General features: G+C 31.1%; 7 protein-coding genes across 10 annotated transcripts; 4 read left to right on the top strand and 3 right to left on the bottom strand.

Moving 5' to 3' along the window:
• Nucleotides 1-72: 72 nt before the first annotated feature.
• Nucleotides 73-2,706, top strand: LOC124492519 (carbohydrate sulfotransferase 10). 3 transcript variants are annotated; one of them, XM_075735135.1, is made up of 3 exons: nt 73-967; nt 1,051-1,403; nt 1,465-2,706. In XM_075735135.1, the coding sequence occupies exons 2-3, from the start codon at nt 1,062-1,064 to the stop codon at nt 2,560-2,562; spliced, it is 1,440 nt and encodes a 479-aa protein (XP_075591250.1). In that variant the 5' UTR covers nt 73-967; nt 1,051-1,061; the 3' UTR covers nt 2,563-2,706. The 3 variants fall into 3 exon arrangements, with proteins under 3 accessions (XP_075591250.1, XP_075591251.1, XP_075591249.1); XM_075735136.1 differs by having other exon boundaries at nt 73-1,403; nt 1,786-2,706; XM_075735134.1 differs by having other exon boundaries at nt 73-1,403.
• A 73-nt stretch (nt 2,707-2,779) lies between these two features.
• On the top strand, nt 2,780-8,141 carry LOC124492029 (uncharacterized). Of its 2 annotated transcripts, none has more exons than XM_047054791.2 (3): nt 2,780-3,249; nt 4,196-5,414; nt 6,869-8,141. In XM_047054791.2, exons 2-3 carry the CDS (start codon nt 4,379-4,381, stop codon nt 7,813-7,815), a joined length of 1,983 nt encoding a protein of 660 aa, XP_046910747.2. In that variant the 5' UTR covers nt 2,780-3,249; nt 4,196-4,378; the 3' UTR covers nt 7,816-8,141. The 2 variants fall into 2 exon arrangements, with proteins under 2 accessions (XP_046910747.2, XP_046910748.2); XM_047054792.2 differs by lacking the exon at nt 2,780-3,249 and adding an exon at nt 3,610-4,139.
• On the bottom strand, nt 8,057-9,629 carry LOC124492030 (coagulation factor IX). Its single transcript, XM_047054793.2, has 3 exons — nt 9,102-9,629; nt 8,904-9,033; nt 8,057-8,822 (listed from the first exon to the last, which is right to left on the bottom strand). Exons 1-3 carry the CDS (start codon nt 9,425-9,427, stop codon nt 8,238-8,240), a joined length of 1,041 nt encoding a protein of 346 aa, XP_046910749.2. The 5' UTR covers nt 9,428-9,629; the 3' UTR covers nt 8,057-8,237.
• Nucleotides 9,630-10,265: 636 nt separating this feature from the next.
• LOC124492552 (histone H3) lies at nt 10,266-11,716 on the top strand. The gene is made up of 2 exons (XM_047055471.2): nt 10,266-10,673; nt 11,179-11,716. Exons 1-2 carry the CDS (start codon nt 10,306-10,308, stop codon nt 11,558-11,560), a joined length of 750 nt encoding a protein of 249 aa, XP_046911427.2. The 5' UTR covers nt 10,266-10,305; the 3' UTR covers nt 11,561-11,716.
• Nucleotides 11,717-12,070: 354 nt separating this feature from the next.
• LOC124492551 (uncharacterized) lies at nt 12,071-13,898 on the top strand. Its single transcript, XM_047055470.2, has 2 exons — nt 12,071-12,575; nt 13,041-13,898. Exons 1-2 carry the CDS (start codon nt 12,269-12,271, stop codon nt 13,754-13,756), a joined length of 1,023 nt encoding a protein of 340 aa, XP_046911426.2. The 5' UTR covers nt 12,071-12,268; the 3' UTR covers nt 13,757-13,898.
• On the bottom strand, nt 13,747-14,983 carry LOC124492550 (transmembrane protein 231-like). The gene is made up of 2 exons (XM_047055469.1): nt 14,206-14,983; nt 13,747-14,147 (listed from the first exon to the last, which is right to left on the bottom strand). Exons 1-2 carry the CDS (start codon nt 14,981-14,983, stop codon nt 13,840-13,842), a joined length of 1,086 nt encoding a protein of 361 aa, XP_046911425.1. The 3' UTR covers nt 13,747-13,839.
• On the bottom strand, nt 14,868-16,586 carry LOC124492549 (programmed cell death protein 2-like). Its single transcript, XM_047055468.2, has 3 exons — nt 16,477-16,586; nt 15,627-16,225; nt 14,868-15,562 (listed from the first exon to the last, which is right to left on the bottom strand). Exons 2-3 carry the CDS (start codon nt 16,201-16,203, stop codon nt 15,030-15,032), a joined length of 1,110 nt encoding a protein of 369 aa, XP_046911424.2. The 5' UTR covers nt 16,204-16,225; nt 16,477-16,586; the 3' UTR covers nt 14,868-15,029.
• Nucleotides 16,587-18,885: the final 2,299 nt, after the last annotated feature.

Raw genomic sequence — 18,885 nt, 5'->3', positions numbered from 1 at the left:
GAAACAATCCTGTGAACCAGTCAAAAAAAAAAAAAAATACTTTGGATTTTGACTTTTGTTTCAATCATGATTTTACAATCATTGTAATAAATAATCAATTCATTCGAAATAAGTAGATGTTCAATCACAAATCAAATGAATAAATTTTGCCTAAACGCAATTACATTTCTGTCATTTTCCTGGAAATTTGTCATTCAATCATCAACAACGAATGATAATCTTGTTTTCAACATTAAAGAAAACATTTTATTCTCATAAACATTGTGAAATTTTTATCATTTTTACTTTGATCAATTTTAATCATTAAATGAAGATTGTCACAGCTGATGCATGGAATGATTGCTATGTCAATCGATAATGAGATTGATTTATTAGGAAAAAGCGTGCAAACAAATTTGTAGATTGATTTAGAAAAACATGATACTTATCAACAAATTGAATATTATTTGAATTTCCGGAAAATAATCGTCACATTTTACTTGAAAAATAAATAGTAAAATTGTAATGTAATTTAAAAAAAAAATTTCATATGCCCAATGGAAGATGGAAAAGAGCTTCCATCTTGTTACAACAATTGCAATGAACATCCACGGCCATTAATTTAGCTAGCCGGTCAATCAGCTATCTGAGCTATCAACAAGTTTTACAACTTTGAATGTCCAGCCTGCAGCTTGACGTATAAGCAGCATCAGTATTTTATTTTATTATTATTTGTTGCTGTTTTTTACACTTTGAAGTCATGTGTAGATGGAAATATGAATGAATGAATGAAATCGAATTAACATTCACCACTATCATACGTCATCATATATATCTTGTTTAAGTAATAATAAATTTATTTATTTTTATTGAAAGCAAAAGTGATATTAAAAAGAAAAATTTATGGATTTTTCATCATTTTCAGTGCATCAATCAATCGTTGTCAAGAATGAAGGTCTAAATAAAATCAGCAACGACGATTAATGACGTAAAATTTTAATGTAAATAATGGCTGATAATGAAATCTGATTCTTTTATGATTTTCACTGTTCATAATAATGCTGTCCATAGCATCATCATCTATGGATGAAAATTCATTGGTACTCCGAACACAGGATCCAATAAAATCTAGTCATTATTCCATACGAAGATTGATTATATGGATCACATTATTCGTCGCTATTGCGCTTTTTTACATGATGGCAAATTGTCCAAATACAAACCATTTATTTTCTCATAATGATGATCAACATTATCTTGTGGGTGAATTGACAAAAAGCCATATGCAAAAGAAGAAATTATGTCCTATTTTTGGACATGTCCATGGACTTTTACCATCGTTGATGGTAAAACCATTGAAGAATGTTTCACGATCATACACAGTTCAACAGTTGACCGAAGAAAAACTGCAAAGATTATTCAAGGTAAACATTTTGTTTATTGATTGTACACGCTTTTAATTCTATTCAATTTTTTAACGATAAGATTGCAAAACATTATATGAACAAAAAACAATTGATGAATTGCACTGACAAACAATTCTACCATAGTCACCGTGAGGCATACATAAAACGTCGAGCACGATTGAATCGTGTATGTAATTCTTATGGATTCTTGGATAGAATTTTCAACACATGGCATTTATCAACAAATCGTCGTCGGTTTATGTCGACTCATCGATATCATCACTACGAACATGACGATGGAAGCAATAAAACAATATCCGATAAATATAAATATTGTAGCACGCGTACATGTCCACTTTTAGTTAATGACAATCATCGACTTGTAACGTGTTTTGTACAGAAAATTGCTTCGACTACTATCAAACGATTGTATTTATACTTGAGAAATCAGAATCTATCTGCCATCGATTCAAATGATACGATTAATCAATCATCAATTGAACCGGTGGATAATTTATCCAACTTTCATTTTAAATCAAATGATCAATTGTATCGAATATCGCCGACATTTCTTGTACATTCACGTGAAGCACAATATTATAAGGCCATATTTGTTCGACATCCATTCGTACGAGTTGTATCAGCATTCAAAGACAAAGCTGAACGACAACCAGAAGAAGAACAGTATTTTTACGAACGATATTGGAATCCGTTACTGGATAAGCTACATGGAAAACAACATGATCCTACTCTTCGAGTAACATTCAAAGAATTTGTTGATGAACTTTTATTGCCAACGGATCCATATCAATATGATGAACATTGGGCACCTATTTGGACACGATGTGAACCATGTCTTGTGCATTATGATTTTATTGGAAAACTTGAAACAAGCGAAGAAGATTTTCTTATTTTTAAATCCCGTGTAAATGGCAAATTAATTAATGTTACTGTATGGGAGAATCTAAATGAACAATTTAGTTCACCAATCAAAAACAATGCTTCATCTTTATTGTTGAAAAAATGTCAACGACAACGATTAAAATATGCTGAAACTATTCGTTATTTATCACAGCTATCATCCAAATCATTGATTGAACTATATAAACGATATTATTTAGATTTCGAATTATTTGGCTATACAATCGATGAATTATTCGAATTGATAACCAATTGAAATTATTTTTATTCATTCTACCAAAAAAAGTTTTTCCCTGTGATATATTTGATAAAATAATTATTTTAAAACAAAAAAAAATCTATATTTCTATCTATTTTATTTATCTATTTTCGTTAGAAAAAAAATAAAATCGATAATAAATGGACTTGAGCATTCGACCAATGTAGTCAAGTCAACTTTTCCATCGTTCCGTTTATCAGAGACAAAATGGTAAAGGCAAAAGAAAAAAACAAAGTCGACACCATCACCATTATCATAAGAGGTCAAATCTTTAACGAAAAGAAAAAAAATTCTTTTAGTGCGAATGTGTCATCAGTCAAATAAGCCAACGACATGAGCAAACATACTTACACAAACACACACACACACACATGGCAACCATACGATATTTTGTTTTTCTATTTGGCCAATATATATCTAAAACTATAGTTGTAAACATTCTTTGCTTTTATAAAAATGGACAAATATTTACATCACTGATCAGCCAGTCACTGTATGGTTTTTTTTGAGTGATCATTTGTCTGACAAATCTATGTGACCACCGGATGGCAAAATAATCATTATTTTTGCTAAAAAAATTAAAATTAAAAATCAAATAATGCTGTCAACTTCCATAAACCACAACGGTTTATTAAAAATAGCTGATTTTTGTTGTTGTTGTCAACTGTCGGACCTTCTATATTGGTGAGTATCATCTCATGTATACTATACATTGTTTAGGTTTATTTGCATTCATATTGAATGATTTTTGTTTTTTGATTTGACATATTTAATATCATCAACATTCGAATATTTGATATGAAAATTTATTTCAATGATTAAATTGACTAAAAACAAACAAGATCAATCAAATGGTGATAGAAATCCTGTCAATAAAAATTTGTTTTGATCATCAATGATTTTTGATTGTTCAACGATTGATTTAGATGGTAGGGGACAGAATATCGCGTGTTCGTCGCATGATAGAAATAATCAACTAAGAAAATCATGCCTTTTCATCATACGATTTTTTTTGATCTGTTTTCTTTATTGATTATTTGGATTTGACGACAATGAACAATGCATTTTTGTTTGTTAGGTTAAAATGTTGATAAAATTATTCATTGTTGACATTTGGCATCAAAATCAAAACATCCATAAATCCATAAAATAAAAGAAATAGACAAAAATATATGAACAATTTACAAACAAAAAAAAAATCACCAGTTTATGATGGTTCGAGGGCAATTATTTTTCAACAATACTGCCACCACTATCATAATCATCATTACAGTGAATCAATTTTTTTTTCTTCTGATTGCATAACCACCCGATTATCATCAACATTTTACCACATCTAATAATTACGCTGTCTGCATGCATGCATTTCATCTTGGGATCTGTCGAGATATTTTCGTCGTCGTCATCGTCCTCGTTGTTTGATGCATGCCCGTTTTAGTTTTTTTTCTTGTTGTTGATCGGATTCGAATGTTGCCTAGCATGTCGACTACATCCTACATCATCATCATTCACATCATTACTAACCCACAGAGTGTTTGCCAGGAATTTTTTTTTATTTCTACAACAAAATAATTGTATGCCAAACTAAGAAAAATTTTTTCATGAATGATTTTTTTATTCATTTTTTTAGGTTTGATTCATCAAGACTGATGAATGTGATTTAATCGAATTATCAAATTTGAAAAAATTTAAAAGTTTAAATTCATTTCAAAGTTTAAGAACTGTGATAAATATATGAATGTTGATGGTTGTTCATTAATTTCAACATAATAATCAACAAAATTCCATAAACTGAAGGAAATTGAAGCAAAAAATGACTACACCATTATTATCGATGAGCCACAGGAGCAATTGGTGTCATTCAACAGTAGTATCAGCAGCTGCAACAACATCGTTCAATACCGGAAATGTATCATTCAAAGGGCGGACGTCAAATCACCATAATGGAAATTTTGTCATGCCATCTACGTTTGCTAAATCAACATCAACTATGTCTTTACCTTCGACAGCAATATTCTGGCAAAAAATCGGATGTTCAATGTCATTGCCTATCCTGTATTCCGATAAAATGACCCCGACAAATGACAATTTAAATGATAATTCGACCACTAATGAGGATAGTGATTCCCTATTGGCAAGTTCATTACCGAACCTAAAATTTTTTGATCAAAAATTCCAAGAAATTTCACAACGTTTAGATTCGATTGATTTATATAAAGATAAAAATGAATTTGTTGAGCCATTAAAAAACGAAACTATCACAAATGATAATGAGATAATGGATCAACAAGGACAAGAAAATCTTCCAAAAAATTCTCGCGTCGATTCGTTGGATATTTACAAACGACGGCGATCATCAACTGAACTAGATTTGGCAATCGTTGAAAAATATCTGACTGATAAAGATAAATCTATAGTTTCAGATGAATCAAATGAAACGACAATTGAAGATGACCTGGCTCGATTAAAAATTGAAATGACTAAATCAAACAATATAAATTCCATGGATATGTCAACGTCATCATTAGATGATGAAAAATGGAATCGACGTGGTGAACGGAAAAATAGTTCCATGGTACCGATATTGCCTGATTTAGAATTAATCTCTAAACTTCGTGAAGGTGATAACGATGCTGTCTATCATGATCATCTTCAACGCCCAAATTACATTCACAATGATCAATTTGACGAAACAACACTGAATAATGTGGATAAACTGGAAACAAGTTTGTCGAATGTTGATGATCTTAAAAATGATAATAACGCTGATGTATATGATGAAAGCGAGTCAGATCAAAACGAAAAGACATCAAATCTAAATCAATATAGAACAACATTGTTCAAATCAGGTAAGAGCATTTTTTTCTTCATCGTGGTTAATCCAAACAAGGAAATCGATTGAAATAGAATATTTAGTGGTGTTTTTTTTAATTTGAGGATTAAAAAAAAGTCAGTGCTTGGCGGTTTATTTTTTGGTTATTCAACTTTCTCAGTGTCATAAATAAACACGGACAGTGTTCCTGGAAAGATTAGTTGTAATCATCATTTTCTATATGTTTCCAAAGAAAAGAAGAAAAAAAAGTTAGACAAATTTTTCAATGATTATTGATATTTATAACTTATTGTGCGTGTGTGTTTGTAGATTTTTTATCAATTTTTTTTGCTTTCATTTGAGATAAAAAAAAATCACAATTTACGGGTTTTTTGTGCGCCTCTCTTATTTTTGATTGATCAATTGATGATAAATTCATCATTTAACACACACGCATTGACCTAATGATTCCAGTATTATTTTTCTTTCCATCATTCATTCAGTTTATCTGTCATCGACCAAACAGAAATAGAAAAAAAACTTTCTTGATAGTTTTCAATTTGAATTTAGCTTTGCATAAATGATAACAATTTTGAAGGTTGAATTTTTCTCATCATAAACATTTAAGAGATCATATGATAATCATTGTTGACAATGAGAATAATTGATAATGAATGAATGAAGATTGCATCTAGCTATAGCATTAAATTAGCAGCTTTTTAAAACAATATAAAACTTGCTATAATTAGCTCTCAATCTGATTCTTTTCATTCAAATATTTGATATTTTGCAATGCTGTATATTTTAGAATTCGAGCAACTTAATTTCTTCAAAGTTCTATCTTAGGTATCAAAAAAAAAACTCATCTCCATCTAGTTTCTGACCGTGAAATTAATCCGTGAGAGAAATTAGGTTACTATTTCAGTGATGATTTTTTCAATGTTTTGATGAAATATTTATTCACCACTCATAAAGGAAATCTGAATGAATAATAATTCAATTGATGGAAATTTTGTTTTCGTGAGACCCTGTAACATCATCATCAAATCTATTTTGAGGAATCTGGTAATCATTTTTTTTCTAAAAAGTTATCTGTCACATGAAAACAAAATCAATCAAATATTTTTTTTTTTGAAATAATTATCAATGAACTGCCTGTTGATTACACTTATAACAAATTATATATAAATGGTATTTATTGGTTTATTGGATGTCAAGAGTTTTTATTGAAATGATTCATATTTATTTATAATCATGTTTTGTCAGAATTATGAAATCAATACTATTTCTTCGCCGTCATCACATTCGATGACGACAGCCGCTAATTTTTTTACCGCCACTTCTAAAAATCTTTGTCATGTCAAAGCAATCGATTTTCAGCTATTTTTTTGTGGTAGTTGGACAAGCAATTATTTTTATGAACCAATTATTTTAATAACCAGATTCTAATTTTGTTTTTTCATTATAATTTGGATTTTTTTAAAATAAAAGGTACAAACAAAAAACAAGAAACGGCAGCCGCGTGGCTAGCAGCTGCAACTCAACAATTATCCGATCAGATCAATCAGTTAAATAATCGAAAACAGAAAAATGAAGAACCGGCTTATACAGAATCGCTCGATGTTGATGTTTCAAAGCCTAATCGAAAGAAAAAAACATCCATTCTTCGAACGAAATCTTTAAGCATTCATTATGAAAAGAAAAATGTTCGTTTTGCCGATACTCTTGGTCATTCATTGGAAAATGTTCGTTATTTTATGCTAACGCCGCAGATACCACCACGTCGATATTCATCATACACACCTCCTTTAAATAATGAATGGAATAGTGACAGTTGGCATGGAACAGGAGACAATATGAAAACAAATTCCATGCAAAATAATACACGATTCTCATCAATACCATCAATGAAACGTGATTACTTAAACAATACGATGAATCTCAATCCTCGATACGAACTTGTCATTGCTAATTTTACAATACCATCGTTGAGTCTAGATTTTAGTCGACGTTTATTTGAACGAAAAGTTATTTTGCATTCATTGACAATGGCCGAAACGACTGTTTATGGAAATGTATCAGTCGAAAATGTTCATTTTGTTAAAAAAGTATTTGTCCGATATACGTTCGATGAATGGAAAACGTTTATTGAACGTGAAGCAACCTATATGCCTGGCTCGCATGATGGCCATACAGATAAATTTTCATTTGTCATCTATGCTCGACCACAGGATTTTAATCTCAATCATTATCATTATCATTCATCACCATTCTATCATCAAATTAAACCATCAAACAAAAGCAATAACGAACATTCTCACCATAATGAATCGATAACGAAAATGTTTTTTGCCATCCGTTTTACAACCGGCGATGGACAAGAATTTTGGGATAATAATGATGGCCTTAATTATCAATTGGATCTTAAACCGTTCTGAATTCACGAATTTCTAAATTATTTTTTCTCATCAATCGTAATTGATATGGAAAAAATTGCCAATAATTTAAATCGTTTTAATTATGACTTTTATTTTTTAATTTTTTTTCACTTTCATCATCTGTGATCAATTTTATTCTCGATTTTTGTGTTAAATTGTAATTTTTTAAAACTACGTAAACTGTATATCACACACACACACACACACACACACGTGGAATAAATTTTATAGCCATAAATATTTAAAAAAATAAGAAAATTGATTTTTTCTTTGTTTTAAGCGATCCCATTTTTTACATTAAAAATTGAATTTTTACAAAAAAAAAATTTCATTCAACAATTTGTTTTACTTCCGTACATTTACTCACATTTGATACACAATTTTACAAATAATTACTAACCAATACTCATTTTCAAAACATTCTACAATCGATTACGATCAGATAGATCTTCGATCCAATCACGAAAGAATCGAGTGCTTGAAAAGTAATCGAACAATCTTAATGAATGATCAGGAAGTGTCACCAAAGCGCTCATGGATGCAATACCCACCACTAAACGTTTAGAAACATCTTTAAAATTTCGTACATTTATGACTGTGCATACTAATGGACCGCCAAAGTCGCCTCCAATAAATCCTTTAAATTTTTCATCCTTATTTGTAACTCGTTTATGACCAGCACAAAGATTTGATTTTAGATCAAAAGTTGCATCAAAATATCGACAATAGCGTGAATTTAATAATGGCAAATGAAAACGTTTCAGTATTCCGGTTCTATGTGTGGTGTTATCATAACGATTAGGACCATATCCATAGAAAAAACAGTGATTCATATATACATCGGTGTAATCCACTTCGCTATATTCTTTACAATATGGACGATAATGTGAGATATATGGAAGTGGCGTTTCAGCTACAATAGGTGTTGTCAAGTTTATTGGTTTGTCCAATTGTATCAAAGCCAAATTATATTTATACGGATCAGTAGTCGTATATTTTCCATGAACCTGTATGGAAGAATTTATAAAAAAAAATAAAAATTATATAGATTGTTTAATTCTTTCATTATTGTACAGTAATCGATCAACCTTATGATTGATAATTCTCCTAGCCAAAAAATTTCCATTATTATTTACAGCAAAGTTACGCCATTTTTCTAATGGATTCAAATCAAAAATGACATAGAAATGACTAGGATTTTTCGCAATATGTTGTACTCTAAATAGCAATAAATAAAAGTAAAAATATGAAATTATTAATGTTAAAATGATTGTATTTATACTTACAAACAAACTGCTGTTGTTAGAATATAATTAGGGCTAATGACAGTGGCAGTACAGTGCACTTTTAATTGGTTTGAGAGTGCTACATCCTTATAATCGCAACATGGTCCTACATAAACAATAGCAGCGACAAAATTAGCTTCCAGACGGTTTTCAAGATTATTGGCTCCAAAAACATTTCGTTTTCGGCCACCAATATTTTCGAAATCTTGATCTCTTCTCAATGATGAAGACTGAAAACGCTTATTATTGGCAGCTTGAATTGAATCAATAACAATAACGAGCATAAGAATCGACACAAAATAAAAAATGTTGAACCAATTCATCATTCAGGAAATAGGAAAAAAAACTCACTTTAACACAAAAAATACTAAATCACGATTTTGTTTATGCTTTTAAATACCAAATTAAATTATAAAATGTTCGATGTATGCGACGGAATTCGTAATCTTATTTATTATACAAAACAATTAAAAAATGAAAATTGCTCCATATCAGAATGTTATTTAGTGGCCCTGAAAAGGACCGTTTATAATTAATAAAGTTTATTTGCTGGATGTATATTTGGTGACGGCTTTGGTTCCTTCGGATACGGCATGCTTGGCCAATTCACCAGGTAACAAAAGTCGGACAGCCGTTTGAACTTCTCTCGATGTAATGGTTGTTCGTTTGTTATAATGAGACAAACGAGATGATTCGGCAGCAATTCTTTCGAAGATGTCGTTCACAAACGAGTTCATGATTGACATGGCTTTCGATGAAATACCGGTGTCCGGGTGGACTTGCTTCAACACCTTATAGATGTAGATCGAGAAAGATTCCTTCCTGCGACGACGGTGTTTCTTCTTCTTGTCCGTAGCACGAACAGATTTTTGGGCTTTGCCGGATTTTTTGACAGCTTTACCAGTGCTTGGTGGGGCCATTGTTGCAGATTCGTTGTTGAAGTTCAAATTGTTGATCGAAAAAACCAAACAAACAGAATAATGATTTTTTCTGTCAAAGTTCGACTTATATACGATTCTAAGTGGTGTACGCAGCACGAGCCAATCACGTTTCAAAAAAGGAGGAGCTAAAAAATTTGGCGCGTTTTTGCTACGTACACCACTTTTAGAGTATTTAAGCTAAATCATTGCAATACATTTCTAACATTCGAAATTTTTTTTTGTTTTGCTATTCATTTGCTCATTTACCTCAAATCAAATATACAATGTCTGGACGTGGTAAAGGCGGTAAAGTCAAGACCAAAGCCAAATCTCGTTCATCCCGAGCTGGTCTTCAATTTCCGGTTGGTCGTATCCACCGTTTGTTGCGTAAAGGAAATTATGCTGAACGTGTTGGCGCTGGTGCTCCAGTCTACCTTGCTGCCGTTCTCGAATATTTGGCCGCCGAAGTTCTGGAATTGGCCGGTAATGCAGCCCGTGATAACAAGAAAACCCGTATCATTCCTCGACATTTACAATTGGCCATCCGTAATGATGAAGAATTGAACAAATTGTTGAGTGGTGTGACCATCGCCCAAGGTGGTGTGTTGCCCAACATTCAAGCCGTATTGTTGCCGAAGAAAACCGAAAAAACTGCTTAATTTTAAATTACAATCATTTTTCATATAAAAACGGTCCTTTTTAGGGCCACTAAATAATTGCGAATAAGAAATGAGCTTGTATTGTAAGCGATTTCCTGAGTTCTTATCATTTATGTGTAAATAAATTTTTTTTTCTAAAATATTAATTGTTCTAAATTGTGTAAATTAAAAAAAAATCGAAATAAAAAGAATTGAAGTTAATGTTGCAAATTCAATGTTCTAGTCAAATATAAATGGCATCACCCATAATGAGTATAATCGATATGTGATTCAAATTTGCCGCCAATAATCGATGAGTCAAAATTTTCGCGCCATTTTTTCCAAACCCTGCCCATTCAATGTGTAGAACATAGAAGCCCAACACAGCAATTGAGTATAAATTGAACCTGAATCAAACTAAAGCGGCTATCATTTGCATTTGTTTGTCATTCTGTTCATTTCAAGCAATCAATTTCTAAAAGTCATTATCATGGCTCGTACCAAACAAACTGCACGTAAATCGACTGGTGGCAAAGCTCCACGTAAACAATTGGCCACAAAAGCTGCCCGAAAATCGGCTCCAGCTACTGGTGGTGTGAAAAAACCCCATCGTTATCGTCCAGGTACCGTCGCTCTTCGTGAGATTCGTCGTTACCAGAAATCAACTGAATTGTTGATCCGTAAATTGCCATTCCAACGATTAGTCCGTGAAATTGCACAAGATTTCAAAACCGATCTTCGTTTCCAATCTTCAGCTGTAATGGCATTGCAAGAAGCTTCGGAGGCTTATCTCGTTGGTTTATTCGAAGACACAAACTTGTGTGCTATCCATGCAAAACGTGTAACTATTATGCCTAAAGATATCCAATTGGCTCGACGAATTCGTGGCGAACGGGCTTAAATTCATCACTTTTCATTTTATTCTAATCCATCATTCATATACAAACGGTCCTTTTTAGGACCACATTTTTATCCAATTGAGATTCGAGTTTTTTTTTAATCTTTATTTATCATTTTGTCATTTGAATAATAAAATAAAATCATTTAAATTTCTTAACATCATCAGAAGTCTGCTATTGTGAATTTAGAAAATGAGCTTATTTGAAAAAAGTTTACCATGTGAATTGAGTGAGTCAAAGATAATGAAAATAGAAACCGATTTCTCGAGTTTATTTCAATGTATAAACGAAACATGATCTCAAACAACTTTTAGTTCGAGATGGTTATAAAAAAAAATTTCTATAAATTCCAGTTTGATTTATTCACTTATTTAGAAAGTTTATCGAAAGAAAAAAAACCGTTTTTTTTTTGTCATGGCAGACCACGCCAGATTTTATTTTGTTTTGGTAGTAGTTTTTTTTTGGCGCAAACTTTGATAAAAATCAATTATTCCTTTTGAGTATTACAAAAAAAACAACCTTTGCTATCACCATGTAGTTTTCGCGCGAAAATCGACACCGTTTTGACATGCGCTACGAAAAGACTGAGTTCACTCGAGCTCTACTCTACGAGTATATAAATTCCAAAAATTGGCAATCCAATCTTCACTCGCTATCTTTTGTATTTCGTGGTAACTTCAATTTTTTTTTTGACAAATTCTCGATTAATCATGTCTGGTCGTGGTAAAGGTGGTAAAGGTCTTGGAAAAGGTGGCGCTAAACGTCATCGTAAAGTTCTTCGTGATAATATCCAAGGTATCACAAAACCAGCTATCCGTCGTTTGGCTCGTCGTGGTGGTGTAAAACGTATTTCCGGATTGATATATGAAGAAACACGTGGCGTATTAAAAGTTTTTCTTGAAAACGTCATCCGCGATGCTGTCACTTATACCGAGCATGCTAAACGTAAAACCGTCACTGCCATGGATGTTGTTTATGCATTGAAACGTCAAGGACGTACCTTGTATGGTTTTGGCGGTTAAAACATTTATTGTTTTTTCAACATTATCCCAACCTAGTTATAAATACCTCATACGAAAAACGGTCCTTTTCAGGGCCACCAATAATTTACTTGAGAATTAAGAGCTATTTTTTGAAATTGATTTATTCTGTAATCTAATGATGATGCAATAAAAACTTTGTTGAAGTTGAATTCAGTTTTTGTTATTCGATTTATGGTAAAATTCTGAATCTATGATTATTTTGGTTCGATGAAATTCGATCTATCAATCATAGAGACCAAATATTCAAATAGTCCAAAAATTTTCATGGTTCAATTGAAGTTGACTTTCCTATTATTAAACTTGTTTTGTGAATATCTTTTTGGTTCAGATATTTTCTTAAAATGGCCGCTTAATTTTTTCGAAATTTGTTTGCAAAGCGCGCCAAAATTGAAGCTCCGCCTTCATCACTCACGGATCTCGTTCTCGATTTGAGCAAAAGGTATAAATATACTTTGTTTACAAATTCTTGGCACAAATTTTCAATTTTATGTTTTGTTATTTTCTTGTCCATCCACAATGACAGAAGTTGAAGTTGCTCAAACTCAAGCTACGGCTGGTCAATCAAAAAAAACGAAAACTAGTAAACCGAAAGTTTCGAAAGACAAAAAGCCAAAAGCTAAACCGAATCATCCACCCGTTTCATCGATGGTTAAAGATGCTATCAAAGAGCTAAAAGAACGAAATGGTTCATCACTTCAAGCAATCAAAAAATACATCCAATCTCATTACACTGTCGACATTGAAAAGATTACACCGTTTGTTCGTAAATATTTGAAATCTGGCGTAACTAAAGGTGAACTGATTCAGGCAAAAGGTAAAGGCGCAAGTGGCTCGTTTAAATTAAACAAAGCAGCTAAAAGTGAATCTGGGGAAAAAAAGCCGAAAAAACTGGCCAAACCTAAATCACCTAAACCAAAACCATCATCATCAAAGCCGAAAACTGTGAAGGTAGTTAAATCAAGCAAACCATCAAGCGAAAAAAAGGAAAAATCAACAAAAAAAGAAAAATCAGCTACACCGAAAAAAGCCAAACTAGCCGTAAGTAAACCTAAATCGGCCGGAAAGAAAGCAAAAAAACCGACAGCAAAATCATCGAAATCACCGAAAAAAGTTGCATCGAAAAAACCATCGACGCCTAAAAAGGCTAAAAAATAAAAATTTTTCATTTATTTCATAATTTTTTTTCATCCATTAAACGGCTCTTTTCAGAGCCACATTTGATTTCGAAAGAGAACAATTCAAAATTGTTTTTTCATTAAAATTGAATTTAATAAATGTACATTTTGTATTCGTGGAATCGTTGCTACTATATAGCCATCGAATACCAAACATTGAATCCAATGGATAAAATAGTCAATGATGATAAATACAGCCAGATATTGTACCAATGCCCATTTGATTAGATACCAGAATCCAGTGTAGTATCGAAATAATTGATCATGATAATAGATGGTTACATCTAATCGGAATGGATGTTTAGTTCGCGTGTTAAGTATTGATTGATATGGTTGCCAGTGTTGATAGTCGACATTCATTTGAGTAAAATCTTTGATCACAAAAAAAACAATAAATAAAATTTTTCAATATGTATAGACAGTACTTACATTTTCGAAGCGAATATCTTAGTAGAATGTCTTCAAGGTGAATTTTTTTATCCGAAGGAATAATGCTTTGATTGAATCGAAATTCATAACCACGATGATTGAATGGTTTTCGTTGTACAAATTCTAGATGACCTTCAATGCGTACGTATTGTCCACCAATACGATCGTTAATGTTTAAATCAGCCAATGATTCCATTTCTAGCTGTATACGTTCCGATAAACGATATTGAAAAAATGTTAATAAACGAAATCCAACAACATGGGTTCGATTCAAATCCACCGGAATATCAAGTATTAATTTTAATTCATCATATCGATTATCATTATCGTAATCGTATTCATACTGTACAATATTAATCGGAATCAAATATTTATCGTCATCAAGAATTCGATTTATCGCATCGATTGTACTGAATCCAATGATATGTTCTTCTTGATTAGCTATGGTTTTAACATTGAGTAATAGGATTAAATCTTTTCTGAAATCAATATCTGGCATTTCACGATATTCCGATTCTTTAATCCAGAATGAATCAGTTCTCCATACGATCATTAATGGTAATATAAAACGAATCAATGTTATGATGATAAAAAATATTGTTGCTTCGGATAATAACCGACTATTATAATGAATATACAGAGGTTTAACAAATAAATTCATCTTTTGTACTTTATTCTTGAAGAAAATGACACAAAGAATAGAAATTCGTTTGACTCGAATCAATATAAACATTAGAAAAATCAAAAAGTCCATTATTCCTGTAACCATGGATACCATTTATGAATAACAAAATTCCAACAGCAGAAGTCGCTTTGAGCAACATCTAACTAATAGTTTGATTATGAATATATTCTGGTTGATAGAAATCCAACACATTAGTTGGATGATTTTTTATACAATTCATTGAACAAGTAAACACGAGTAATGTTCCCCAGTCCATGTGATCATTTTTGGACAACTGAATTTTATTCAACAGGTTGGGCATGATTTGAAATTCGAATCGTCGTTGTGAGCCACAATTTTCACATTTCGGTACATCCGTAATGCGGTTACGATTTGAAATCCATAGGATACGATCAAAGGATTGTTTGCTTAATAAATTTTGCTGTTGCCAATAAGAATCATAACGGATAATTTCACCACGACGTATAGCTTGCCGAAAACGATCAAAAGTTTGCTGTTCCTGTTCATTACATTCATCTTCGGGTAAATATTGTTCAATATTTTCATTTTGGCATGATGGTTGATTTTGGTGGACATAGTCCTGATATTTTTTCATTTCCATCTCACTAACATCATCTTGATCATCAGGTTGGTTTTCTGTTTCATCCGCTTCATCAATAATTATTTCATATTCTAAATAATTAAATAGAAATGTGTCATCGGAGTGTTTTTAAAAAAATAAAGTTAATAAGCAAACCTGGAAAAACAAGATTTTCATATCTAACATTATTTGAATCATTTGTTTCCTGATCATTTTGCTGACATTTATCTTTATGGCCACCTTTTTTCCAATGTACAATCTGATGCTCTCGAGAACAATAAGAAATTTTTAGACATTGTGAACAACGCTTGTTGGCATGTATGCCACAAATTGGACATAATGATTGACCAAATTTCAGTGGATTGGGATTATAATCAACACTGTCTTTGTCATAATCTGGTGGATCATGTGAATAGAATTGATTCGTCCGTGGTAACTGACATCGAAAGACGAGAAATTGATTCGAACATTGTTCTTGTCGTCCACAACCGAAAACGAATAATTGTCGATGAAATGCTTGTTCATTTGATTCGATCGGTGCATACAATTGTAAAATGAAACGCATTGTTTTCTGACATTTTCGACAATTTAATTGATCATAACCAAGAATTGGATTCAATACCAAAAATGATGGATGACCACCGATTTTTGATGGAAAATATTTTGATTTTGATAGCCATTCATTTGTGAATGGTTCAGCAAAACCAAGATCAATACTTTTTGATAGTGACATTGATCAATCAATACGATTTATTCTGAAAAAAATTATAAAATTATTAAACATGTGCTCAATTCTTTAAAGAATGCTACGATGCTGTCATCTGTTGGCAAAATAAGTTTTTTTTTGTTATAAATATTTTTGTTATTATATCTCTTTTCAGTTTTTATAATTTTACTATTTGATTTGGTTATTCAATATATTTTGAAATAATAATTATGAACCATTGGGATCTAAATTTTAAAAATTTAATCATATTTCATCATGATATCACAATATTTTTCATACTTGGAGGATGAAACGAAAATTCGATGTTCAAAATTCGTAGCAGTGTAAATATTGACATTCACTTTGCGAATAATAATTTTTTTTTCTTTCATTCACTATCTAGTCGATTGGGTAAATTTTATTCTGGGCGTTCTGGTCAGCATTATGTTTCATTTTTTTTCTCATTGTTCCTGATTGAATAGTTTCAATTCAATTCAATATTCAATATATCCATGACTGGCTGATATTTTTTTTAATGTCATAACGATTTTAAATGTCGATAATAATAATATTGCTCCATACACACATACATTCATTCAAATTCGAATTTGGAAAGAAAATTTACATGTCAATAGTGTGAACAAAATTGCTCTAACCGCCGTTATCTTTTCTCTTTTTCTATTGAATAAAAAATCAAATTTCATATTTTATCATTCAATGTGTGTGTGTGTGTATGTTCCAACAGAGAAAGAATATGTAATCATTCAACAGTAAACCGAGAAAGAAAAAATATTTTCAGAATCCAAAAAGCAAATTCCACACACACACACTCACATTCATAAGCTAGTTATTCAGTAGACCGAAAATTTTCAAACCAAATTTCGGACACATTCTGTTTACAATAATTGCACGATGTCCAATACACACACGAATGGCATTTTGAATTTCAATCCAATTTTCCAGGGAACAAATATTTTTTCATCATTTTTTTTTAAACATTTTATTTTCTGTTTGATTCACACTATAGCCTTTTATTGTATTTATTATGTCAATGGTATGAGAATCATCAACAGCATCAGCAGCAGCAAACAAAAAAAAACGAGAATCAAAAATTGTCATTCGAGGAAAAAACGAGTGTAATAATCATTTTCATTTCATTCTTGTTTTATTTAACTGTCTATTTTCAGGATTCGTATCGGAAAAGAAAAATTCTTCAATAGACAAATAGTCTGCCAATTTAATCGATGTGTATGATTATGATGGTATACAATCATATATCGGTCCTGGTAAATGATGAAAAAGAAATCGAAATCGATCGTATTTGGAATCTCATTTCAAGATATTTTTTTTTGTTGCTGTTTTTGTTGTCTATTCGTTTTTTTTTCAATACAGGAATATAATTATTGTTCACGCCGGATAGTCTATCTATACTTCAATGATACATTATTGGTTGTTATTATTCTGGGGCTATGACGATGATGATCCATTTCCAATAATCAAAATGCCATTCCAGCCATTAAGCATTTATTTGATTGGAAACCAAGCCTAGACACATTCATATGGTAGCCGTATGGTATATATATATTCTATAATAATGTATGTAATTGACATTTACTTTTTTTTTGTTTTTTTTTGTATCTCTTAAAAAAATGATCATATGAACATAAATATATGCTTTCATTCAATGAACACAAAATGTTGTTGTTGTTGTTGTTTTATTTTTCAATGAACGATTTATAAAAGAAATGAAATTCATCATCATCATCATCATCATTGAATGATTGATTGACATGATCCAATAAAGGAATAATGTTTGTTAATTTTCTTTGGTAACAAAAAAAAATGACACATTCATTCATTTTTTTTGGTCCGAAAAATAAAAATCCAAGAAAATAATGTATGGACTTAAACCAAAAAAAAAATTGTCAATCCATAAAAATGCCTTCGGCGATATCTCCGTCACTTTTGTTGTTGATTCAATTATATTTTAGTTACATTCTATGAGATTGAAAAAAAAATTATTTCATTTTTTCATCATTATCACTCGGTCCAATTCGTTGTTATTCATCATCATCATCATCATTTTTTTTCTCACTTAGTTTATGTTTGTTGGTTAGTGTTGTTGTCACAAACATACATTTTTCCATTCGTTCCATTCTAAAGAATTGATGGAAAATTTCATTTTTTCTTTCGAGAATTTTCGAGATAGAACCGACAATTCATAGGAATTTTATGTTATTTTTGCTGCTGTTTTTGTTGTTGTTGTTGTTGTTGTCCTTGTTGTTGACTTTCGATGGATGACTTTCTATGCATGCTTATAACAAGGTTTATTCTTGTTTTTTTCCATGATTTATCTAATGAATTGCCATTATTCAAATGTCATTGTATAGTGGTGATGATAATTAATAACATGTAACACAGTTTTTCCCACAAACAATTTGTTTTGAAGTTAAAAATTTTATTTTCTATTACAATTTTTTTTAATTTTTTGTTTCAATTGTCATCATTAAATTGCGGAGTAAGCCGGTAACCAAAAATAACAAAAATAACAAAATTAATGAAAATTTTTAACAACAAATTTTTTTTAGCCTCTTACCCAAAAATTGTTTTCAATTTTCGATCCAATTTTCATTTATTTGTTAGGAAAATGAAAATTTATAATGACAATTATAATAACAAGTGATTGTAAACTAATCTTTAAAAGGAAAG

Source organism: Dermatophagoides farinae, chromosome 1, assembly GCF_024713945.1.
Source record: "Dermatophagoides farinae isolate YC_2012a chromosome 1, ASM2471394v1, whole genome shotgun sequence".
Classification (NCBI taxonomy): domain Eukaryota; kingdom Metazoa; phylum Arthropoda; class Arachnida; order Sarcoptiformes; family Pyroglyphidae; genus Dermatophagoides; species Dermatophagoides farinae.
This window is presented reverse-complemented; position numbering and strand designations above follow the sequence as displayed.